Raw genomic sequence first — 26,597 nt, forward strand, 5'->3', positions numbered from 1 at the left:
GCTGAAAGGAAGGAAAAGAACGAAAAGGCCTTTAATAACTACTGGATAGATTTCCATGAAAAGTCATACAGACATTTAAGTTCCCTTAAGGAAAGAAATGCTGTTGTAGTTTTATGACTAAATACCAGCTTTCCCATCCGATGCAGTTATTTGGTTTAACTTTAATTAGTTTATCTCCTGCTATATCTTTTTTTCCTCATCTCCTCACAGCGAGAAAACAAATAAAACAATAGAGACAACACAGCAGTCACTAGTCCTTAACCTCAGTAGGACTGACATTATGAGTATGTTAAGATGTTGACGTTTGGTTTTAGCCTCTCAGAACTGCTAGCATGGCTGCAGCCTCTTAATCTTGGCATAGAATAAATGATGAATTGGAAGATTAACAACAGATTAGTCAATAATGATTACTGTTAGTTGCAGCCCGACTCACAATGTTCCATGCTGTCTTCAAGTGCTTGTTTTAATCAGTACTTGCTAACTGTTGTTTTCCTCCACTTCACTCTTTGCTTGAGAGTAATTCAGAGTTTCATTTTGTGTCTGTGTCTGCATAAAGCAAGGTGTTCTCTTTCTCTTCAGTAGCAGGTGTAGTTGTGTCAGCAGCAGCAGCTCTTTGTCCCTCCCCATAAATAATAATATAGCCTCGACCTTAGCATTGCACGCAAACAATGCTACCTTTCTGTGCATTCACACCTAAACGCACATACACTGGTGGATCATACAAGCAGCGGCTAATAAACAAACAGTCTTCTTCACCATTGACACTGCTCAGAGACGATGTCAGCATACAGTCAACAGCACTCTACACTATTATGAAGGGTTGCTGGCGGTTGTGGACAGTCATATTGAGGCTTGCATAATGCAATGCTACAGCATTGTCAGTTCCACGGTAATGATGGTTAAAGGTCATAGTATTTCATTAATTTCAGGCACTCTATATCACAGGCAGTAGTGATGTTGGTGTGAATTGCTCCTGCTGCAGAGAAAAAAACTGGGTGGATGGAGATGGAGCCATCAGAGGACATAGAGAGAAAGATATCTGAATTGACAGGGTGAAGACATAGACAAAAAATGTGTTCACTGTAGATTTTTACCACGCTGTTGTTTCTAAAGTCAGAATATTTGCACCGTTGGCTCAGAGGAAATTTTTAATTCATAATTTTCCTCTCTGCATTTAAGCAATCGCTAGTTCCTGCTCTCATTATTCTGTGGAAGTCCAATATGGCCTCTGCATTTTGATGAGTGGGCCTTAATGAGATGGCTAGCCTTATCATTTGTCCTTTTGGCTTCAATTTGATGGTGCACTTTGAAGTTGCTGAACTGCTCATTGGGCTTTAGGGCATACAGTGCTACTATTTTCTATGTGTATTCTTCATTTTGACACCATTTTTGTAGAATATAAAGTCAACTCTTCGGGGTCATTTCATCTGTTTGAAATAATAGGCTATATTACCTTATCTCTAGTAGGTCATTTCTAGATGCAGCATTGTACTTTTTAGTGTTTACAAACGATCCCATCCATACACTTTAGCGGCCGTTAATACACCTGCAAGTCTATGTGTGGGAAACACTATGCCTGAAAATTGAAAATCAATATGTGGTGGCCAATTTGGATATGGTGTATACACAAATTTATGGGAAACCCTGTCACCGTCGTGAAATATTAACAGCTATTTTGCAGTTCGCCTTAATTGATGGTTTTTTATGTATTCTGCATACTACAATAAATATGGTTTTTGGAAACTGTTACTATTAACTATACATATACTATATACTGGTATCCGTCCATGTAGGCATTTGTGTGTGTGTGTGTGTGTGTGTGTGTGTGTGTGTGTGTGTGTTGACCTATGCTGCAAAAGCATTAGTGAATTCAGAATTAGTTGTACCGTAAAGCATATCCTACTGGGTGTGTGTTTGTGTGTGTGTATGTGTGTGGATCTGTATCTTCCTTCGCTCAGTGTTCACCTTGACCTCTTTGCCCACCTAGTGTTGCTCATTTCCCACTGCATTGACCTCTGACACTAACACACATGCTCACACAGAAAAAAAATACATAATTTGCCATCTGAGAGACTCTGAAAATGTTCCACTTCACTACTCCCGATCTCTCGCGTTCGATCTCTATCCGTCTCTCTCTCTCTCTCATACATTTATCGACAGCACACAGAGAAACAGACAGGCAGGTCACTGCGCGGGTGAATAGGTGGACAAAAAGCCGAATCGGGCGACAGGCAGACAAAGTGACTGGTGAATGTAAGAGTACAGATAATAATTCATTCCGCTGTGTGGGAACATAAATTAAAAGCCAACAGGAGGAGCTTCTTTGAAGGACCTCTGTGGAATTTAAAATATTACGAATGTCAGCGATGTGATATTTCCTTCTCTACTTGTGGATTCACCAGTGTCTCCTCACCACCCTGGCCTCCTCCTCCTCTTCTCCCCTTCTTCCCTGCTAGGGCTAATTGGGGAGATAAAGTCATTTAGCAAGGCATTGAGTGTGTGCGGCGTGGTGTGTGTGAGGTCATTTGGAGGTGTAGTACTCTAAAGTGCCATCCATTATGCAGTTTGGTTGGAATCACTCCTCCTTTTCTTTCACTCTCTTCTTTGCTTTTTTTCCCACTCTCAATCATTTTTTTACATCTTCCTGTTTCTTCATCTCCTCTCTTCGCTTTCCTGTCAAATGTCGTTTGGCAATTAAGATGCATTGTCATCCTTACCTTGTTCAAATTACAACAATTTAAAATATTTAGAAATCCAGCTGTTGCCATCAGTCCAAAATGGAAATTTGGGAAGTTAGGAAACAGGTTGTTTTCATGTCAGTGTTAACTGAGAGAAATGCGTTTGTGCTGGTTTGTGTCGTTTTTTGATGTGTTTCTCACATTTTCTTACTAACACAGTTTATTGCCTGTCAAGTCAGCTTACTGCATGCACCGTTTTATGTCTTTTTTTATTTGTGCACGTCTACATTTTTCCTCTCTGTAGAGCCATTACTTTACCAACTGAGTAAAATGGTTTGACTAATCACCAAATCAGACTACTCTGCAGGTTAGCACCATCATTACCTGAGCATCATTAAGTGATGTTAATAATTGTAACTGAGCTTGAGAACGTGTCATTTTGTTAATTAAGCTGTTGTTCAAATCAGGCGAGACTTCGATGATCAAAATCTTTTATAAAGAGAGTATTGAAAGGGGGATTTTTTTCAACATTGAATATTAAACAAGCACCTCTGCATGCACAGCAAAGAAACTGAACCCTTGCTATTTGCAATTTACATTAGAAAAAGAAAATTCAGTAATCGAAGACCCTGCTGCATCATGGGTCTTTAGGCCATTATCATCCCATTTTTAAATTGTTTTTATTATATGTATTCTCATAAACCTCACGGTCATTATCTTGTTATTACAGCGGTACAAGTGGGACATTTTAATTCTTAATGACAAAAACTACACAGCCCCAAAGCTGTGGCTCCACACATACTAAAATATCTGAGGTAAATTCATCCAAGGTTAGCATAAATATATAGCAATTAAAGTAGCCACCTTTCAAACACAAAGGCTGTGAACAAATAGTCTTTTTTTGCTTAAGAGCTGGGTTAAGGCTGTTAATGCTAGGGAAGGGTGCTGGGATACACTGACCATCCTTTACTTAATGAAAGAAGGTAATGCCGTCCCACAGTTCCGTGTGATCCAAGTGTTGATAGAAAGACAGGTAGGTAGGGAGGTCAGTCAGTAGGTAGGAAGGTAGGTTGGTAAGTAGATTGGTCGTTCGGTGGGTAGGTAAGGAGGTAGGTAGGAAGGTAAGAAGGTAAAGCGGTAGGTCGGTAGGGAGGTAGGTAGGCACTTTTTTGATCCTGGGGGAAATTTAGGGTAGAGTTGTGATACCTTCACCATTGCAGTTGTCTTTTCCTCTATCTTTATGAATCCTCCTTCACATCTTTCCTTGACCTCATGGCGTTTTCCATCAAGAACATTGACACAGGACTTTCTTTATTTGGCTGTCCTACCACAGCCCATACTTCCTCCTTTACCTTCACTCCGATCAGTGATTGTAATAATTCATTCAGAGACACACAGTAATATGAAAACTGTTTCTTTGTCAGGTGTCAGTTCAAGTCAACGTCAGATAAGAATGCCCTGAATTTAAGCTAGGAGATGAGCTGTTATCCCTACTGAGAGAGAAAACACACTAATACAGTCCTCAGTCATTCATAAATTCCCATTAAAGGGGTATATTTTTACTTAATTAGACGGGACAGTTTAGTGTTTTAGGTTTCAGTTCGACTCACAGTAATCTAGCAGTTTACACAGACAGTTTTACTGTGTAGCATTACTCATGAGTTAGCTTCTAGCCAGCCAGTACCTGAACAGGTCATGTGGGTCTGTGTTGTGTGGGAATCAGCCCACTGAACTATTCTCAGATAAACAATAAAATGCAGTCTAAGACAGTTAATAAGACACTTAATACCAGTGGATAAGACTACAGGTATTAAGGATGCACATTATAATAACTCCTCTCTCCCTCTCTTTCTCTCTCTACCTCTCTCTCGTTCTCTCTCTTTTCCTTTGGGCAGTGGGGTGAGTTAAGATTTCAGTGTCCTGGTTTCCACACCAGATTATGTGCAAGCTGTGTGTGCGTGCGTGCACGTTGCAGCAAAGTGTGCTAATGTCGACCTACGGGGCCTTCCCACGAAGACACTCACACACACACACACACACACACACAGACATGCATTCTGATAGCCCCTCTTACACAAACACACACACATGCACGCACACACTCGTGCATGCAAACACAGACATGGTGGCTTGCTGGTCAGTGTGAAGTGGGTCACCGCTCTCCAGACACAAATATGAAAAAGTTTTCTAAGGAAGGAAATATAATTTTAGATAAGGAAAATAACTTCTAACCACTGAAATGCACATGTAGCTTTTTAATACGGAAAATGCAGATAAAAAAAATACAAATTATCATTTATGGTGGATAAAGCAAAGCATTTTTAAGCATAATGAGAATTCAGCTTAATTCCTTTTAATTCTTTATTGAATATCACATGCACTTTAATAATAATAAGCACTTTAAACCACTCAGCTTAGAATAAAGAAACTTGTACTTCTGACCTCTCATCACAGGTTGTGACCGTGGTTTGACATGAGTCATGAGCAGTTGATTTTATTTTCCTTTCACAGGTTGTCGGAATTAAAGATAATGTTTAAGAGGACATTATGGACTTTTATGGAAGAAAAAAAGCACACGATAGAAGGATGTTTGAAAATAAACCAAAAAATAAAATGGAACAGTTTTTATGTCTCCGCACCAGCAACAGCTGTAGCCAAGGACAAGGTCATTGTGACCTTGTGGCCTCGTGAACACGATATTTCAGAAACGCAAATGTCTGCTATGACTGAAGGAAGTTCAAATCTGGTACAAGGATGAACTCAGGTCAGAGGTCAGAGGTCAAGGTCTCTGTGACCTCGCAAAACACATTTTTGGCCCTAACTCAAGAATTCATACTATAGTTACGAAACATTTTTACACAAATGTCTAATAGGATAAAACGTTATACATTATCATGATAACAACACAAAAATGATATTTTATAACCAAACGGTCAGAGGTTAAATGCACTCTGACATCATAATATTCTGCAAAAAAAATTCTTCCCATGATTCAACGCAGCTCAGGAACAATAACTAGACTGGTGCGCAGAGGGATACAACCACAATGCAGTAATTCTTTTTTCTTTTTCTTTTTCATCATCCACTGACCCTTCAGATCATCTTTTGGTCCCGACTTCAAGGTTTGGAACCCCTGGTCTCAATGAGTAATTCTCAGCTGTTTCAGTTTGCCGTCCTTTCCACACAGTGACAAGGTGTAAACACAAACAATTTCAGTGCTGATTGGTTTCTGTTTCAGGTTAATTATTTGAACTTGAGGTGAAAAAAAAGAAAAGAAGAAAAGGAGCTCTGAGGCTTGGCCCTCTGTTTCTCATTGCTTTCAGTGTATTATAACATGCTCTATCCTGCACAAAGAAAGTACAAGGTTGAATCACTTCTATTACAGGAAGAAGAAAATACACACAGTGTATCTTATGCTATCTTATCAAAATGATAAGTTTACGCTTTATAGAATCAGGTGCTTGATGAAACCCAAACCCACGCAACTGCATATCAGTAGAGACACATAAACTACACATTACCACACACACACACCAGTACAGAACAACAAGCGCACACATATGCAACCGTGGTCTCCAGATCCATGGACTGCAAGACTGCATGCATCAAGGCCGTTTATCAAAATTAGATCAACGTGGAACGATTTCCTTTTTGTCTCTGTTTGCTAATGTGCTTCTCTTGCCCCCCCCCCCCCCCCCCCCCCTCTCTCTCTCTCTCACACAGTTCACTGGTTATCAGGCTTTTACCCAGAACACACAACTGCGAAGTCGATGCAACCGCGATCGTTTATCAAAATTAGATCGATGAAAATAGGATTTTGCCTAAGTGCGGCCCGGTCTGTGTTTGCGTATGAAGCCGTCGTGCACGTTTTCTGCACAGGAACTGAGATTCTTGCCGGTCCGCAACAAAAGATTTCGACTACTGTAAGAACACCGAACACTGGAGGGATGAAAAGACCGTTGCAGAGAGGGGAAGAAGAAAGGGCCGGAAAAGAGTGATAGCAAAGGGTGAAAGGAGGTTGAAAGGAGGGAAGTGGGCCACATCTGTGTGTGTGTTGTTGTGTGTGTGAGAGAGAGAGAGACAGAGAGAGAGAGAGAGAGAGAGAGAGAGAGAGGTTGACCTCACTCATCTTTTGTGCCAAGTAGGGATGTGTGTGTGTCATGGTGATGTCATCTTGTTCCGGTGCTTTCTGCTGCTTTTTTCTTTAGACACTCAGCTGACACTCTTGGTTTCTAACTCTTCTGCACACACACACACACACACACACACACACACACACATAGGTAGACATACACACACCCAGAATGACAGGGCTGTTGTGAAAGCTGACATCTTCTATTTCACTCTCACAAAGAGTTGAGCGTGTGTGTCTGTCTTAGTGTGTGTGTGTGTGTGTGTGTGTGTGTGTGTGTGTGTGTGTGTGTGTGTGTGTTGTAGTATCTTATTAACAAAGGATCTGGGTTGTCGTGTCTTCCGCTCCCTTATCCAGCCCCTCTGCTGTGCAGAGCCTCTCATTGTTTTTCTTTTTTACATTCATAGAGCAGTTGCCACTGTATAATAACAATATTCTCATTGCACAAACTGTTATCGCAACCCAGCACATAACACACTTATCAAGTTTCAGTTTCAACTTTTTTTCGTCCCACTGGGCAATTGGTTTTGCAGCGGCTATTAAAAGCGCCTTGCATAAAAGTGAAAGACTAAGAGGCATAGAAACTGACAGCCCCCGATACAAGGTGTTGATAGAGCATCTTAGGCCGGCGTTATAGGACAAATCACCATCGTCATCATTATCACAGTCTCCGCGGCCATCAACACCAATCAATGACAAGCGATCATCACTTTCCTGCTGCTTATGCCGTCACGTAGAGGCCTCAGGCAGGATGGATAAAGAGGTCGTTACACCTGATTATCTTGGCAGAAATGAAACACTGTCTTGTAGAGATGTGGCTTTCATGGCCTCTTAATTTATGCATTATTTCATATAGATGTTAATAAGTTTGATCATTAAAGTTGAACTCGACCTGGTTTGTATTGTGTCCAGGGAGCTGCAGTGTTTTAGAGAAAACTTTGTTGTCATTTCTGGCCTTTGCCTCAAACACCATTGCATCATCATTGTGTATGTACAGCATTTATTCAGAGTAATACCTGCGCCAGTGTTATTGCAGTAGATGACTACAAATCTGGAATCCTAAGGCAGCACAAGAACCTTCCAGCTCCTCTTGCTCCTGCTGCTCACTCTGCATGGCTAATGTCTGAGGATGGATCTTATTCAGTGTTTTTTGCTCCTTACATCAGCCTTGGTTTTAAAACAGTCTCATATCATCACTCAGTTTTTTTCTTCATGACCTGAAATTTGATTTTCTTCAAGTTCCGTCACCGCAGCCTCCAAAGAGGGGAGATACTGCTGAATGTGCTGCATTTATATGGTTGCGCTGGGAGTGTGAGAGCTGCTGAAGGAGAGCTGCAGGCTGTGTGAGGAGGTTAGCTCGGAGCAGGCGCACACTGAGCTGAAGGTCACGCCTCGTGTGATGGGGCAGAAGGTGCTGTGTTAGGACACAGGCCGGCCATTTCCCGTCTAGCAACAGTTTCCTCTCTGCCAACTGTCTTTCAGGCTCTTCTCCATCGTTTTCACGGAGTATTGCAGTTTTACTGCCACAGAAATCCTTTGAAATGATTTTGATATAGTGTTGATACTCAGCTACAGTAATCGGTTGCTGACAGTGACGCTGAACCGTGAAGCTTCTCATCTTTTCTGAAGCTTTTTCCAGCTGTATTGAAAAAAGTCAGTTTATTCATTAATTAATCTGTTATTACACTTTTCATGTTCATGTTTATTGAGCTAACATTAGCTAATGTCGTGATGTTAGCATTAGCTGTCAAGGTTGAATTTACCAATAATGCCGCTGCCAATCATCGCTCTCCCATTAGATAATCATAAGTCTGTCTGGGCCAGAAACACTTTTGCCGTTTGGACTTTTAGCCGTGTAACGTCAGTAGGCTGCCTTCAAACTTCTCCGGCGGATCTGTTTCGGTGGATTGCAGCTTCGTTGACTTGTTTGTTGTTTTGAGCCTTCTGGCAAACAAGGCGTTCAACAATCTTTAATTCCTTTAAGACCTCCAACAAATAAGTTGTATCAACCACGGACCACTTTTTTTTTGTTTTGCTCTCGTCATGTTTTTGTGCTTCCTGGCAGCAACGTCACCAACGTAACCTGTGATGTTACCCTCAGTCGGGGACGAGCATGGGCAGAAAGAATATAGTTATCTCGATCTGATTGAAAATGAATTCAGATCAGGCCGGATTGGGTCAGTCTCTTCCGATTGAGGTGTCCACATGAGGCATTTTTGTTCTGATTAGGCGTTTATTCTGATAGTTAGTGGAATATCAGGGTCCATGTAAACGCAGCTATTGAGAATTCATTGAAAGGACTGCGCATTAGCAGCACAGCAGGTTTGTTTTGCTACAGTATGTTATCATTATCCTTTTTTCTAAAATGTCTGTTGACTCCTGAAGGGATAATTAGTCGTTTGGTTGCACCCCTTCACAGAGATACTATAGGCAGGGCATTTTTTTGGAAGTTTGCTGCTGTACTAGTTTTTCTCCGCCTCATTGCTAATGTCATCTGAGGAGATAATCAGCAGGAGACGCAGCCTCTATTGCAGGTCGCAGTTGGACTGTGTCCGTTTTTCCAACTGAAAAACAGCCCATCTCTGCTCAAAGTGAAAGAGAGGTTCAGTTCCTAATCGTGTTTTCTTCAAATATCACAGATTTGTCTTCCCCGCTGACTCAAACAATCTTCAGCTGGACTGCTTGATTATCTAAGTGACTGTGTACCATTTGTACCTCTGCTTCTCAAGATTCTCCTAAACATTGGTTGTGATTAGTGAGTAGTATGATAAGTGTTGTTTGTTTGTTGAGCTGCAATAATTACTCCATGAATCAAGTAGTTGATTAAACAATAAAAGGTCAACAATTTTGATAATGATCAATTGTTTAATTCAGTTTTCAAGCAGTTTTCTGGTTCCAGCTTCTTAAATGTATTTGGATAGATTTGCTGCTTGTCTTTGTTATTTATGACATTAAATGATGACTCAAATGGTTTTTGGGTGTTGGTTGATATCAAAGCAGTCAGTAGTTGTAGCCCAGGTTGTTTGTTTTTGCTTTTCTTTGTTGGGCAAGAATAAACTAGCAGAATAAATAAATTTAGAGTCGGTTCAACTTAAATTCATTCAACTCAAACCCAATTATTCTATTAGGAGAAGCTATTTAAATGCACACAGTAGTCTGAGAGTAAACCACACAGATGGACCTCTGCAGCCACAGACACACACACACACACACACACAAGAGCACCTATAGGGAGGGTCTCTGTTAAATTGGTCCCAGATGCTTGTGTGTGTGTGTGTGTGTGTGTGTGTGTGTGTGTGTGTGTGTTGGAGGGATTCATTTGGTGAATCTTTATCTGAAGCTACCCCCAGTGCACAAGTCTATTTCTCCTCTTTTTTTTTACGTGTGTGTGTGCGCACATTAGAAAGCGAGAGAGCGAGGGACAGATCCAGTGTATAGGATATTGGACTTGGCAGTATGGAATTTAGTTAATTCCTTCAGCTAGTCTTCTAGCTTGATTAAATAATCGCTGATTTAATGCAAGTCAGTGCGTGTATCAATTTAAGTGTGTAGGTGTGTAACCGTGTGCCTGTCTGCGTGTGTGTGCGCGTGCGTGTGCATGTGTGTGTGCAAAAAGCAGGTCTGATTTACTCCATAAGTGAATTAAATGTAATTTCATTTTGAAAGACTTTGTTTGGAAAGCCCTCTTTTTAAATTTATTTTAGACCGCAGGGCGCCTCAATCTATTTCTTAATCTCACATTCTCTCTCTCTCTCCAGTTTCCTGTCTGTGTCTTGCTCTCACTATTTTGTCACATAACTTCAAGGTCAGCAGCACCTTGGTATTTTAGTTTGTGTGTTTAGTTTTCTTTCACCATAAAATGAAAAGCATCTTTCGTTGCAAAATGAGATTTTCACCATTAGAAAATGTTTGTTTAAAGTGGTACAAATTCAAGCAAACATTGGGACAAAATACTGGGAAATGTTGTCTTACTCTGTAAGGGATGTTTTGATGGGCCGGGAGATAAGAATTGACTTGAATGTTGTTTTTTTTAAAATGGACGCAAAGCATTTTGTAGCACAGCAGCTGATGTGGAGGCCACCAGTCTGCCTCACCAGATTATTTCAAGTGACGCTACACCACCAGAGTTTAAAGATGCCACCGCATATTGGTTGCAGATGGAAGCTAAAGTACATTTCAAGGACCCAATATTGCTCCAAAACCTAAACCAGTGGATGCTTATCTATTTCGGCCAGCTCTTCTATAAAGATCTGAGAGACCGAGCCGTGTAAACAGTTTGTATAACATCTGTAAATTTATGGCTTCAGGAGAATCTCAGAGTGGATTCAAAGCCGCAGCTGAAGGGTTCAGCCACTGTGTGGTTACACCATATGTTTTGATGTTGAATAAAAATCGGAGTCTCGAGAATGAAGTTATAATTTATTAGTGCATTTTATGAGCAGAGTCACGAAAAAAGTTACAGAGAAACAGCTCATAACTTTAAAGGAAAGCAATCACTTTAACCCATTTAATGGAAAGTTGGCTTTGCGGTGCAAACCCCATAAAAGTCCAAAAACAAAATTAAAATTGGAGTTTCGGAGTTGTTCAACAACACGGAGAGGAGGAAAACATGTAATATAAAATGTTGCCTGTTTTCCCCAAACAAACAACAGTCAGGTCATGTCGCCTCTTTTATGCATTCTTGCATTAAATCTACTGCCACAAGGGAAAACAGGCTCTCTGTCAGAGCTGTTTGTGCATTAGAGCAGAGACTGACCATACTGATTGTGAAAGTTATTAAACCAATAAATGCTGTTTTATGTGCAGCCTGCCACTGAGTGGATTGTACTCTGGCCTTTTCATGAGCACTACGAGAACGATAAAATCTGCAAACATTGTCTACATGGCTGGGGTATATTTTTGATGCAAACTCGTTGTTTATACTGATCTTTTCACCAGGAGATTAAATTAACTAATGTCCTGTATCTCCTTATTTGAGCACACAGGAATAAGAAAATTCCATGAGTGTGTTTTAATAATAGGATTCAATATTGGACACCTATCAGCTTCACTTAGAATAAGGCCTGGGGATAGAAGAAAAACTAAACTTTGTAAACAAACAAAAACTTTCAAGTTTATTTGTTGGCATGGCTTTGGCTTGATTAGGAGGAAGTTGATAAAAGCTTTAATTTCCTGACTAATGAATGTATCTATGTGTGTGTGTGTGCCTTCAGCATGCATGTGCTTCAAGTGTGTGTGTGCGCGCATGTGTCAGAGGGCGTTGCTGGTGGTGCTAATTGAACGGTATCATAGGCCGCAGATAAATAGATGTCATTAAGACCCTGCGCTCTAATTACCTGCAGCCCTCCTCTACAGGCTGAGGTGAGTGGAAGAGGCCAGGTATCAGTAATCAATCAGATAAAACACGCAGCGGTGCACAAACATTCTGCGGACACACATGAAAACTCCTAACACACAAACAGAGTGACAGAGCCGCTTCTGTTCAAGTTATAGAACTGTGTGTGTGTTTGTGTGTGTGCGCGCATGTGAACGTCCACATTTCCACACATGTCAAGCCGAGCAGCCGATAATTGAAAAGGAAGTGAGAGATCATGAGCCAAATTTTGTGTGTGTGTGCGCGTGCGCGCATGCACATTTTGACAGGTGGTGGGGGCTATTTTATGCACTTTCCTGTGCAATTGACACTTGAACCTTTCTGTCACAAATACACACTTGAAGACACACGCACGCACACACACACACATTGTGCTATCCTTGCACCGTGGTTTTCGGAGTAGCCAAAATACCCTCGACACACACACTTTTGGATTGCGGCCTCTCATCCAAATCTTGCATGCCTTCATTAGTCAGTGGAAGCAAATATTTTCAGGTGTGTGTGTGTGTGTGTGTGTGTGTGTGTGCGTGTGTGTGTGCGTGTGCGTGTGCGTGCATGTGTTGCGATGAGGGGCAGCTGTGGGGCCATATGTGAGTGATTTGGGCGCTCGGAGGGAAACTGAATTCTGATGACAGATGCAGTGTTTGGCTTGCAATGCTAGACACACACACACAGACACACACGCACACAGACACAGGAAGCGTACATCAATCAATCACCTGGCTCTGTCTCTCTACATGTGGTGACCGTATGGTGAGTGTGCAACATACACACAGAGGCAGGCACACACACACTGATTCTGGCTCTGCGTACCACTGAGAGGATTTGATCATGTAAGTGTTCTGCTGTCTGATGTCAGATGGACGAAAACACATGTACCATAAAGACTCTAATATTAGCTCAGGTGTTTATGGCAAACAGCAGTATCGGAAACAGGACGCTCTATTATACACATTTTGGGACAGAGACCACGTTTTTCCAGAGCAAATAAACACGTCTTTGGTCTTCCTTTGTATTAAATCTTTGAACAATGTAAGTTTGATTTTCTAGCCTGATCCAGACAGTATGAATAATGTCATCGTAAATGTGTGTTTATGAGCTAAAATTTGCGGCAAGGAAACAAAAGAGCTATTAAAGCACTTTTCATTGGCAGTAGGATTTGATGTTTAATCTTTAAACACTGTCTAGTGCAGGTGTGTATTCAGTTCCTGATCAGCTGCTATTTTGATGGTCACATTGATCATTTTTCGCTCCTTTAAGGGGACCTAACTTCCTTGTATGTTTGCACAAAGCAGCTAATGTACTTTGGATCCTTGCCATAAATGTTCAATATGACTTTTAGTGTCATATTTGCAGTACTGATTAATTATTTCCACAACACAACACCAAAACTGGCAGCTGATATTCTTCAGCTGTGTCTGCATTGCATCTCTCAGGCCATACTGTATATGTGCTTGTCTGTTTGTGGTGTGTGTTCCCAGAGAAATGTTAAGTGGTTTTAATTGCGCTGTGATCCTTGCAATACACTAGATTGCAAAAATAAACCGAGCGGCGCTGTGCCCACTGGGCTCTGCTGCTTTTAGCTGGCAGCACGAAACAGATGCTCAGTGGAAGTGCTGGTAGTGGCTCCATCTGTAGCTGTGAGACTACAGAAAGCCTGATTGAAGTGTAGCGCTCTTTTGTGAAAAGTTTAAATGTTTTAAACTTCCACCACTGGGTGCTCTGAGCCCAAAAAAAAATGCTAAGCTCTCGGCACTGTCATGAACATAAAACAACAAGAAGCCGGCGCTGAAAGGAGAAGGTCCCAGCGGACGCAGAGTCCATGATGGAGGGAGAGCGAGAAACAGATCGGGATGACAGAGAGAAAACAAGACAGAGAGGGAAGGGGAAGGATGGCAGACACACGCTGTGTGTTATGGATTTTTAGTAAGCCATAGCTTTAGGCACATACAACATACAGACATTCACAACCATATTGAGCTCATCAATGAAATTGTGATGGTGCTACTGTGCAATCAATCAAACTTTATTTGTATTACGCCTTTCATACACAGTATAAGACAGAACAAATGTCGACCGTAATAGAGTTAAACAAAGTAAATACGCCTGATTTTTTTCATCAGGATCCATGCAATATTCCCTGAGAAATCCACCAAATGTTGGAAAAAGCCCTATCTCACAATGTTAAAGCAACATTATGTAACTTTTTGACCTTAGAATAACAGCTTCAGAGTCATTTTGATGGTCTTGTAATAAGGTGAATGGTGTCTCTGTCTCTATCAATCGTTTCTGCACTATGTAACTTCAGTGAGAGGGTAGACTCACAGCGTTACAGACATGTTAACTTCAACATACAAGTTTTCAACACATACCATTGTTATGAAGTAATTAGGTTTGTAGTTAGCACCTACATTACGTTTGACAAATTGTTACAGACCTGGGATTTGTATGTACGACAGTGGTGTTGCACTCAGTAACTGTAGGGGGCGACAAATGACTATTTCTACATAATGTTGCTTTTAAGTAAAAAAAAAAATTAAAAGAAGTGTTGTGAAAATCTGTTCATTAGTGTTTGTGTAATCCTGCTGACAATACAACCAACTAACATGAACTATGTGAAAACATAGTTCGAGAAAAGCTTTACTAAAAACTAGATGAAATAGATTTAAAAGTCAACAACAGACATAAAGCGTGTAATATACAAATTAAAACAGAATACAATTAAAAAATAAATTTAAAAACATAAATAGACTGTGAACAAAATGAAGCTCATAATGTCTATAAACCACTTTTAATCCAAAGCCAGGTTGAAGATTTGAACACTTCCAGCTGCTCTCAAATCCTCAGGCAGACTGTCTCAGCTGCTCGGAGCATAAAAGCTAAAAGCTGCCTCACAAAGGTTTTAGTGCTGTCCTTCTGTAAGAGCCAGAGGCAGAAATGCACGCAACACACAGGCCAATGAAGAAAAAACAAATTACATGCTAGATTTACTTATATTTAAATCGGTAAAACTCCCTGGAAGAAGTCTAAAACTAAAGCGGGCACCAATCCTGGAATAAAAACGTAAAGAAGAGACAGAGAGAGAATGAAATCGTTGATAGACAGGCAGGTGGAGAGAGAAACACAGCCAGGGTGGAGAAAGATGAGGTATGCTGTCCTCTCAGGGTCATAAAGGTGGTGAATGGGGCCAGAGACTTAATGGGATGGAGAAACGTTGTGATTGGCTCATTACTGTGATGGAGCACGTTGCCACGACAATTGGCCTTTTCACCCCCACACCCTTCCTTGCACACACTACTTTTCTATGCACCACTGCTCGATGAACTGCAGAGGTGTGTGTGTGTGTGTGTGTGTGTGTGAGTACGAGGACGCGCCCACTAATACTGTAAAAGTCAAACACTTGCCTGTAAAGCACCTCCTGCCGTTCAGATAAACACTAAAACACTTTGTGCTACAAGGTGAAAGCATAACTCATCTCTTTCCGTGTCCGTCGAGTAGCACTTGACGAAATTACCGCAGTGTCTCACATCTCCCTCGCAAGAGACACATACTCGTATGTTTAAAACACACACAATTTATTCTGCTCAAGGAGATCATTTTCTTTTCGTTGAAGTATATTTTCAGTGTTTTTATTAACCTTGTTCAACTCAGAGAAAATCAGCGCAGAGGAGAACAATGTTCTCAATAGGATTTCCCATTAGGCATGATAAATGAGAGCACATCATCTTTCTGCCACCAAACCAATCTGTTTCCTCTCTCTCTCTCCTAACCTTACTGCCAAGTCACTGTTCTTGAGTGGTGTGAAAATGAAAAAGGTATCAAATGTTAAGTCAACATTTTCTGTCTTTCTTTTCTCTCCATGACTTTGCATTTTTCTTATCCTGACGGAAAGATCCTTCATCAAGCTGTGTTTTTACCTCCCCCTCTAATGTTTTCTGTTTTTCTCCATCCACAGCGGCGCAGAGGCAGCGGGGTCTTCTGTGCAAACTGTCTGACCACCAAGACATCGTTGTGGAGGAAGAACGCTAATGGAGGCTACGTCTGCAACGCATGTGGTTTATACCAAAAACTACATTCGGTAAGTCACACACACACACAGACATGTACATGTGCATGCAACACAGTGCACGAGACAGAGCACTGACTTGTTGATGATGAATAGAAACAGTTGCACCAGATGTGGAGCTTCTGTGTTGTGCAGCTAACATTAGCTACTGTTGCTTTCTGTTAGTGGAGCACAGAGAGGCAACTGAACGTGCACAAAGTCACATCCTTTGGACTGTCGCAGCCCAGCATCGATCAAACAACATAAACAAATCATCCAAAAGCTTGTACAGGCAACCGAGAGAAACAGGGAAGGTCTCATTTATTTTATTTTACCTAACAATACGATCACATATGACAAATAAGAAAAGTTCAGATTTTTATTTTCGACGTCTACTCAAAAATGTTCAAAAAACTAATTTGTCTCATATTGTCCATTGCTGCAGCACCTCTATTCACCCTGTGTTTTAACACTCCGTTTTAGTCCCTGTCTCTTTAAGACCCCCCCCTCCCAAAAAGCCCAGTCTGCTGTGATTGGTCAGCTCTCACAGGCCTGAGGAGGCACCGTCCACCACATCAGCTCCGCCTTTGTTTTTGCAGCCATGGCAGTGCTGGGGCTGGTGACTGTATAGTGTTGACATCACAATCTCGCAGAAGTCCTGACGGCTCGTTTGACGGCAAAGTTTCTGAAAACGTACTTGCTTTAGAATCAAAAAAGATATGGAAAACTTAAGCTTATACTTATATTCACACAATATGGGGCCTTGAAGTTTTAGTTTCTATATGTTTGTGATCCCATTTATTCCAGTTTCCTTTCAAAGTAAATAGAAAAAAGGACAGGGTGGGCGCTTTAATTTTCAAAATTCACTTTAAAGGTAGAGAGACAGAAAGGAAAGTGTAATAACACCCACAAGAACAAACTCGGTGTATCATCATACCAAAGTTAATTTGTAGTGCTACCTATCCACTCATAGGAGACCTACATGTGCTCACTCATAAAGGTTGTAGTGGATCAGGAACCCTGTACTTTAACTTATTTTCTGTCCGTGCTGTGTTTGAGTACATCAACAGGGTGGCTTTGACCACTAATCATCATTCTCCTGTGTGGCCGATTAGCATAGGATACTAATTAAATGGTGCATACCGCAGTTAAAATTCTTGTATATATTCTGTGAATCCCACTGTGAAAGTAATATTGTGGATAAAGTCTATTTGATTTGGTGGGTGCTGGGAGTCACAGAGCATTTCAGCAGTCACAGCGAGCCAGTTCCATGGAGTGAGAAATATGATGGAATGAATCAACTTTACCATCTAAGCCCGGGGAAAGTCTATGGAAATCCCAAATTTAATTAGACTGCATGAATTACAGATGAGATAAAGAGCCAGCCTGGAATTTAGTTGACTTGAATATTGAGCTTTCTCACCTCAGATATGTTTTTATGGAGCTTACACTAATTTCACACTTGAATATACCTTTTTAACTGAAGGGTTTACAAATATTATCAGTGTGGAACAAGCCTTCGGGGCTCCAACATATATAGAAGCTGAATTCATGTTCACATATTGGCTTTTTAAGCTCAGCTTGTAAAAGTGAACAAAAATGTCCCACTGTAATAAATCACAGTTTTAATAAATGCATCAGGGGGTTGACCGTGTTACAACCCGGAGCACCGCGCCACAATTATCAAATGGAGTTTTAAAGACCTTTTAGAGGATGACAAGCTACAGCAGTGTACTCCTTCCTGCCCCTGCAGTTGTCCTTGGTTCAACCTGTTCATCTCATCTGCCGCTCCAATCACGTTCCGGCCCCCCTCCACTCTTGACAATCCTCACGACAACCGTATTTTATATCCCATAATAAAAGTTTTATACGCTCTACACACATTATTAGAGAGGATAGCAGCTAGTAAAACACTTCAGAGTGAGAGAGGGTGAGGAAGAGTTATGAATAAAGAGGCGGAAAAAGGTAGACATAAAGGGAGGCAGGAGGAAAAACAAAGAGAGGAGAAAGGGAGGAAGACAAAGAAGGGGGGAGATTAAGGTAAAGAGGGGAGGGGGAGGGTGTATGGAGAGTAGGAGATGGAGGGGAGATGGAGAGATTAGGGGAGGCATCCAAGAAGAGACAGAAAGAGATGGAAGGACAGATAGATGGAGAGAGAATTGTGTCTACCAGCAGTAACTCAGCCCAGGACCATAAAGGTGTACAACATTACAGATATCTGTGTGTAGCTGGGTGTCTTCTGCAGGGTTGGAGACAGAGAAATGCTATAAATGTTGAGCATCTCACTTTTAATATACATATAAAAAATAATTAGACTAACCACAAAGTATACAGTATAAATTAAATGAAAACAGCTGATTTATGTATGAAGTTAAAACGAAATTGGTTTGATTCGAAGGACTAGTGATCTAATTTCTATTTGGAAACACTTCAAACGTCAAGTAGTAGTTACACACACTGTGACCAAGACGCTTGAAGATAAACTAGCAAGGTAAAGAGGAAGAGGACATTTAGAGGCAGACAAGGAGGAAGACGCTGAGGTGAAGGCAAAGCCATTGGCATGTGTTAATAAGATGGACGCCACTTCTTCTAACTGTATGAAAACAAAGCCAAAATATCATTTTGAGAGACAAGCACTCCCATCTGCGCGATATCCAGTTTCCCGCTGCTCAAATATGATATAAAATGATGAAAAATGATACATCAGTGTGAAAAGGCAGATCTAAAATGACGGAAACCATCTTTGGAAAAATTTTATTTGACGTGTACTTTGAGTTTTTTGTTTGGACCGTGACCCATCTGCTACCATGGAAGAGGTGGGTTTTAGGAGCTATACCGCAGCCAGCCACCAGGGGGCAATTTAAATGTTTTGGCTTCACTTCTGAAGAGCCGTCATGACATCCGTCTTTACACATGTCAATGAGCAAAACACGGTACGCTTCTTGCCAACGTAGTGACAAAGAGCAACAGTAAAGGGCAGTGAGAGAAAATGTGCCCGAGTGAAAGGCAGAAAGTGCATCACACACTTGAGCGCACTCCAAAATCAATGTTTTTTTATAGTATTCATACTGACTGTTTTGAGTATGCTTTATTTTATGACCTTACCAGTGTGAATGGATTAAATCCCGCCCAGAAAGAATATGCAGTGTGAAGTTAGACACAGTTTATGGCTGTTTCCACCATGGAGGTAACTGTTTCTTCAATGCAGTGCTCCTTCTGCATTAACTCCTGTCTGTCCCTGCCTCCTTTTTCTTTTCCTATTCGTTTCATGTCCCCTCCCTCGACCTCCTCCTCCATTCACCATATACAGTATTACTTTTCCCCGCTCTCATTTATCTCCTTCATTCCCGTCTCCCCTGCACTCTCGTCTTTACCGTTTCTTCTCTCATTCTCCTCACTTCTCTTTAGCCTCTTGGAAGCACAAAACCTCTACAATGACTGATAGACCCCACCCAGGGAATGACAGCATCTTTGCCCACGTCACACACACTGACACGCATGCATAAGCTTTTCTACACAGACCTGTAGAGACATACATTCTCACTCCCAGACATAGGGCTATCCTCATACGTGCATGCAGTACATATACAGAGGGATGATTCATTCTGGGGGATCGCATCTAGAAAGCTTCAGAGGGTTATTGCTTTTTTCCCCTTTAAACAGAAGCCTTTCTAACTGCCTTTCATCCACTTAAACACCTCATTCATTCATCCATGTTGCTCTATCATCATTCCTCACCATCTCTCTCTTCTCTATGCATCTTTTTCTGATTGGTTTTTATCTGCCATGATGCATGTCAAGAGCCCTACAGCACTTACACCGAGACACAGCAGGGAGTTTCTAGAGACATACAGGAGGCACATGAATGTACATAATAATGAGGCTCTTTTCTCAGTATTTCGGGCAAAGAACGTCTAATAGATTAAACCCGCATGCCAGTGTAAATTTGAATAAACTGAAATGGCGTTTCTGATGCTCAAAAAGCTCTTCACTTTTTCCCAGTTGAATTCGACTTTGTTGTCAGTAAACGCCGCATGGAGATCACTATTCATAATATATATTTAGACAGGAGGCCTCAATGAAGCCTGTTCTTCAATAGGGAGAAGGACAGCAAGTCATTACTTCTGAGTTGAAGTGTAAACACATTAAAAGACACTTTAAACTGCGCAGCTTATTTTTTACCTCCAGGAAAGAAAATATTTTGCTAATTTGTCTGGAAATGTTTTTGACTGTTTGGATTTCTTGGCATGTATTTAGGAAGGGAAACATCCAAAAAGTTTCACCAATCATTATTCCAGTGGGAAATTAAATTAGTTAGGAGAGCTTCAGAAAGTGTTGATGTTACTGAGCTGTTTTTATTCTGTGTAATTCTGCTCGTCTTTAGCCATTTTAACCCAAACACTGAGTTCCCCTCATAAGTTGTACTGTGGTGTAAATGTTTTTTAGATTGTTCGATGGTTGTACCTTATTGTTAGAGATTACTCAATAGACTTATACAATAGGTAAAACACTGATGAAGGCACATGTTTGTGAAGGATCTGTCAATGAAGTAAAGGTTGAGTCTTCAAAACAAACTCCACTTACATCAGATGTAAGCGCTCCCCCTTGTGGTAAGGGCAAAAACCGCAGTCTTAGGAGGGCTGGATATTTGCATGTCAATTAATTATGCACAAGTTAAGTCAATATGAACTGAGACGTTTAAAACTTTGATCTACCATTGGAAGGGAAAAATGTTTTTATGTCAAATATAACAAAATCCACATCATTGGTGTGTAAACAGAAAAATGAATTATCACTAAATCTATCATTAAAAGATTTTAACCCTTTTCTCTCTGTCATTCTTCTTTGTCTCCTTTATCTCATAGACACCCCGACCTCTCAACATCATAAAGCAGAACAACGGTGAACAAATAATCCGACGGCGAACCCGAAAACGCCTCAACCCTGATTCGCTGTCGTCTGAAACCCCCGCCCCCAAGCAACAGCGCATCACCAGCGAGGAGCGTATGAACGGCGAGGAGTCCGACCGAAGCTGTGCGTCGATCAAAAGCCAGCAGCCTTCCCCTCGCTCACGCTCACCCAGATCCACTCAAGCCTTCCTTGCCAATCAAACGTTGGAGATCCACCGACGCATGCCTCCTCTGCTCCTGCCTTCGCACCCCCCCTCATCGTTGGTAGCCGAGGCCAACGGGGGCATTGTTGAGGGAGGGATAATATCAAAAGTAGAGGGAGGTAAAGGAGGAGGGGGATCAGAAAGAGGAAGTCCGATTGAGAAGTACATGCGTCCATCCAAACCGTCGAGTTATTCGCCCCCTGGTTCGCCCATTGAAAAGTATCAGTATCCCCTTTTCTCCTTACCTCTCCCACTAACCCTCTCGCCTGATTTGACCCCTGAGTCAGACTGGCTACGATTCTGGACCAAGTATAAGATGGCAGCAGCCTCTGGGGTTCCTGGTAGCATCAGTAATCTAAGCAGCCCCGGTAGCCTCGGAAATAACGCTCATTATCTCAGTGCAATGGTGACTCCAGTGCAGCATCATCAGCAAAGCTACACGGTGCCTTACTGTGCCTCTCCCTACTCTCCTCTTCCCCCTCCTCCAGCTCCTCCTCACTATCCTCCACCTCCTCATCATTCCCAAACCTCCTCCTCTTCATCGCTAGAAAACGAAGCTCCTTTGGATCTCGCAATAAGACAAAGAGATACAAGTGCTGCGAATGCGCACATGTCGACAAATGGCGCCGAGAGGAGAAGGCAGGAGTCGCCTCTGGCTGAGAGGTTGAGAGAGAGCTGGAAAGGAGAGAAAGAGGAGGAGGAAAGAACAGACGAAGGAGGGAACCAAAGGGAGGAGATAGGAAAGGAAGAAAAGCATCATGTGGCAAAAAGTCAGTCAAGTGTCCCGTCAAATCGCGCCATGGTGGAAGCGTCCACGCAGGACGACCTGAGCAACCGTTGCGTCCACTGTGGGATCTACTTCCTAGACGAGGTCATGTATGCCCTGCACATGAGTTGCCACGGCGACCAGGGACCATACCAGTGCAGTTTTTGCCTTCACGTGTGTGTGGACCGCTATGATTTCACCACACACATACAGAGGGGCTTACACAGGTACACAGACAAAACGTCACAAAACAGGGCTCACATGCAAGACGGCATCCTTCAGAACGTCACAGTGATGTCAGAGGAAAAATATGACGGAGATCGCAGTGAGGTCACAGACAAAAGCGATGATGTCATAGGAGAATGTCATGACGACCAAGCAAAAGAAATTACAGGCAGTGATGCCACTGACAATGAGACAGAGGTTGAAAAGGAGGTAAGAGAAGAGGGTCATGACGTAACAGACCAGGAATTGGAAGACAAGATGGTGTCAGATAGTAGTGATGACATCACACAAACCACAGAGGTCACAGCTGATGCTGAATCTAAAAACATAGATGAGAACACAGAGAGTAATTAATCGGCTGCGTTTGACTCACGCAAACCTTGAAGAACGTGTTTTATTGGATGAATAAGCTGTAAATGTCTCCACGTTCCTGGAGGCGAGCTCATGTCAAAATGGGCCTATGCCGGGCGCTAAATGGAACACATCCTCATGCTGGAAGCACTCGGCTGTCAAAATGGTCAAAAATCATTGTAGGATCCCGCTGAACTGCTGCAGGGACAGTTTGGAGAAATAGCCTGAATCCTGTGTTGAGTGACAGTCACTTGACAGCTCTGTGGCAACTATTCAACAACAGAGTCCGGGCATGCAGCTGAAATCACCTTTAATAAACAGCCACTTCATGTGCTTTCCAAATAAGAGGATTGGAAGCTCCAATGAAAGTTGGACTGGTCTCATTTAGAATGAGTTTGAGGAGCTCAGCACTTGCACAGCCACCATACAGCAGAGCAAAAAAAAAAAAAATGCTCAAAGTATAACACTTTAACTGAACTGAGCTGGTCGGTTATGCACCACGCTGAACTGAACCCCGAGCTGGTCCAAACTGGTCTGATGCATCATTCAGACTGTTTTATGTTGGTACAACCAGATCTGATCTGGTCCCAGAGCATGTTTTTGACTGTTTCAATGGATGCAAAACCAAAAACTTTTTTTTGACTCTCTGAAACTGGTCAGTGTTAAACCAGTTTGTTCCAGTTCTGCTGGTGTAACCTTGGTACAAAAGGATCCGCTGGTTTCTTTCACACGTGCCCTGTTGTCTCTGAAACTGACGGTGCAAAATCACCACCGCTGCAAAGTGGCCCACAATGGGAGACCTGGTCGGGTTTGATTTGACTTTTTGAACTGCTAAAAACCAGTTTCAACTGGTTCAACCGGAGTAATTCCGGACCGAAGTGTTCTCTTCATCCATATGGATCGAACCAAGTGACATTATTTTCTACCTTCCTCCGTGCCATGATACTAGCTACGTGCCTGGCTGCCTGCCTAATAGAACAACCATCTATTAACCTGCTTAACATTTATATTAATAATAATAATGGTAATAATAATTATGATGATGTTATAGTACAAAACATGCAATTTGCTACAATTTCCTATATATAATATGTTATTTTGTAAAGACAAATAATGCTTTTTTGCAGGAAATGGTACTATAAAAATTAGTCTATTTGAGTTTTGTTTTTCGAGCTATTTGTTGTTTGTGTTCTCATGGAGACTTGTTACATTGATAACAGCCGTCTAACAGAAATGGTACAGCAAATGAGGGGGTTGTGTGTGTGTGTGCATTTGTGTTATTGCGTTAATGTCTGTAAGGATCAAAGGATGTGTCCGTCCCCAAACGATGGTGTAAAATAATGAAGGCTTGCGCTCGGTATTTCAGTCCTCAGGGGTCACACGTGTTGCACACCAACCCACCTGTTTCACAGCATGTGACACATCGTTTTTACATGTTAAAGGTCTATTGGTTTTAGCATGTTACATACGTTTCTCTTACATGTATGTTCTTATGTGTTAAAAGGTCAAAATGGTCTTAGTATGTAACTTTTTTTCTTTATGTATTTCACATGTTGTTAGGTTACATGGTTTTATAGAGAGACTTAGGAACATTGGGAGGTAAACCCTAATTTTTATCATAAGGATCAATTATTTGGGTTAACAGTATGAACTTTTGCTCTGTGAGTCGACAGAGATTCTTGCCTACAGTGTTTTATTCAGCCTATCTCATATTTCTGAGAGTCTGGTAGATTACCTCTGTGTAGCATGTTAGCATCTTATAAAAATCTGCAAAATAAGTTGCCTTTTCTATGGATAGGAACTGTTACATGTTAGACCCAAATAATACTGAAAAAAAAACACAAGATGAGAGTGTACAGTTACATTTTATAATCCAGTGAAGTAAAAATGATCATCTTGCTTTCAACACCAACTGATTCTGCCATTCATCACCCACTTTTGGGTTATAAATCAGCCTTTTAAACACACTTAAAGACCCACCTGATGCCATAACCGAGTCTCTCTTTAAACCAAACTTTTACAGTTCTCATCAGTGATTTTTCGTCACGACAGTCAGGTCTTTGTGTTCCCCTATTCTCCAGAACAGAGCAACGCGGCGGCCATCTTGTTTATTTTTATAAAGAGAGAATCACTTCTCCAGCCTTGCTGCCTTAGTTGCTAGAAAACAAAAGAAAAAAAAAATCACCAAGGGACTCCTTTGAAGGAAATAATAATAGGCTGAAAGAAAATAAAAGACAGGAAGAAAGAAAGAACAAAAGAAAGATATTTTTCTATGCTTATCCAAAAAACATGAATGAAAAGTATTCCGCCTAGTGCCTGGTAACTTGTACAGTTTTTCTAAAAGGTATGTTTATCTGTGTCAAAACGTTATGTAAGTTATGAGTCAGGCAGAAGTTGGGCAAACAGACTTCTGTATTAATTCCAATGCACCAAGTCATCAGAGTCATCTGTTCTGATACTGGATTTCAGCCCTGCTGTCTGTCAGATACTTGTTCACACTTTTCAGCCCATGAGAAAGACCCACATGTGCTTTTAAAAAATGAAATCGGTTGCCTTTTATTTTTGCATGTATGTGCACGACTTCGCAGCAATGTTGAGACACAACACAACATAACTTTGTATGAAAGAGAAGATGTTCTCGACTGTGTATGTGGTTTATTTGGAGAGGGAAGTTGAATTATGGCATGCAGCCATGTCACCAGAGGGCTCATATCATGGTAGAGGTGTTATTGTTCTAAAGAGGAGTCTATCATTAGTATGTTTGGGGTTAAAGGGGCACTGTGTAGTTTTGGAGAAGAAATTCAAACCCAGAATTTTAATACTTCCAATATTAATGAGGTAATAATACAAACTCAGAAAATATTTATTTTTTCCATAACTGAATAAACAAGCTGTTCTCAAAGGAAAATTCCCCAGAACACTGTTTGAAGCTACAAAGGTGGCAGGGTCCGCCAAACATCAACAATATATTCAGTTTATTCAGTCATAAAAACAAAGAGTTTGTTTATTTAGTTTGTTTAGGCATAAACAAATCAGCCAATGAAGATCTTTCTCTTCTGATCAAAATGTCTTCCCCAAAACTACATAGTGCTCCTCTAAGTGTAGACCGTTGTGGCAGCAAAAGGTCAAATTTCATTTCGAGATTTCTTTCTTGCGGAAAGTACAAGACAGCAACGGAACAAACTATACAATCATACAAATTCCACACTCTATTTAGCACTCTACAAATTGAAATGAACTTTTCGCCAGAGCAATCAATGTGTTGTTGAGTGCTGGTTTCAGTTTAATACCTGGAGCATTTATGTCAGATCTGAAAGAATGACCTTGTATACTCTGTACGTTCGGGCATACAGATTTTCCAGTCTTTTGAATAATTGAATATGACACATCGAAGCCAGCTGATACCTTTGTTGAGGCTCTGTTGGAATGCTAAAGGTATATTGCATTCGCGTTACACTTCTTAACAGCTGAATTAATCTGTCACATGAACGTAACCCAAGCACTCAACATGTCACATTCAAACACTAAGGCACCTTTGAAACCGTCAGTGCGGGGTATTCACACTGGAATTGGAAGTCTTGCAGTTTAATGCAAGGAAATCAGTCAAACTATTTATGACCTCTGAAGAGTTTGCTTAACACCTTTACCACGTATGGCCCCTTTAATCACATCTTTCAATTAACTGCATTAATGACATGGTGAATAGGTTCCATCATGCTGTAAAAGGACTGATGAGGAGAATTCAAACAATAAACTGTTTGAATTGTCTTTATTCTAGGAAATCTGTAAAGTTTTTAAATTTACTTTTTTTTTAAAGTTATGGGCATCTCTTAAGGGGCTGCTAGCTTAATAAAAAATGTTTACATTTGCAAATGTAGCAAATAAAAAAAGCAAAGGATGATGCTTTGTTAAA

The 26,597-nt window shown here is 41.2% G+C and overlaps 1 protein-coding gene across 1 annotated transcript in view; it reads left to right on the top strand.

Annotated features, from left to right (window-relative positions):
- Positions 1-22,687, top strand: part of trps1 (trichorhinophalangeal syndrome I) — a 97,388-nt gene extending 74,701 nt beyond the window's left edge. Inside the window, exons 9-10 of the mRNA XM_073463704.1 lie at positions 16,140-16,262; positions 21,095-22,687. Of these exons, the coding sequence (XP_073319805.1) occupies positions 16,140-16,262; positions 21,095-22,687 (1,716 nt within the window). The remainder of the gene's footprint in view (positions 1-16,139; positions 16,263-21,094) is intronic.
- Positions 22,688-26,597: the final 3,910 nt, after the last annotated feature.

This window comes from Pagrus major, chromosome 3 (assembly GCF_040436345.1).
Source record: "Pagrus major chromosome 3, Pma_NU_1.0".
Taxonomy (NCBI): domain Eukaryota; kingdom Metazoa; phylum Chordata; class Actinopteri; order Spariformes; family Sparidae; genus Pagrus; species Pagrus major.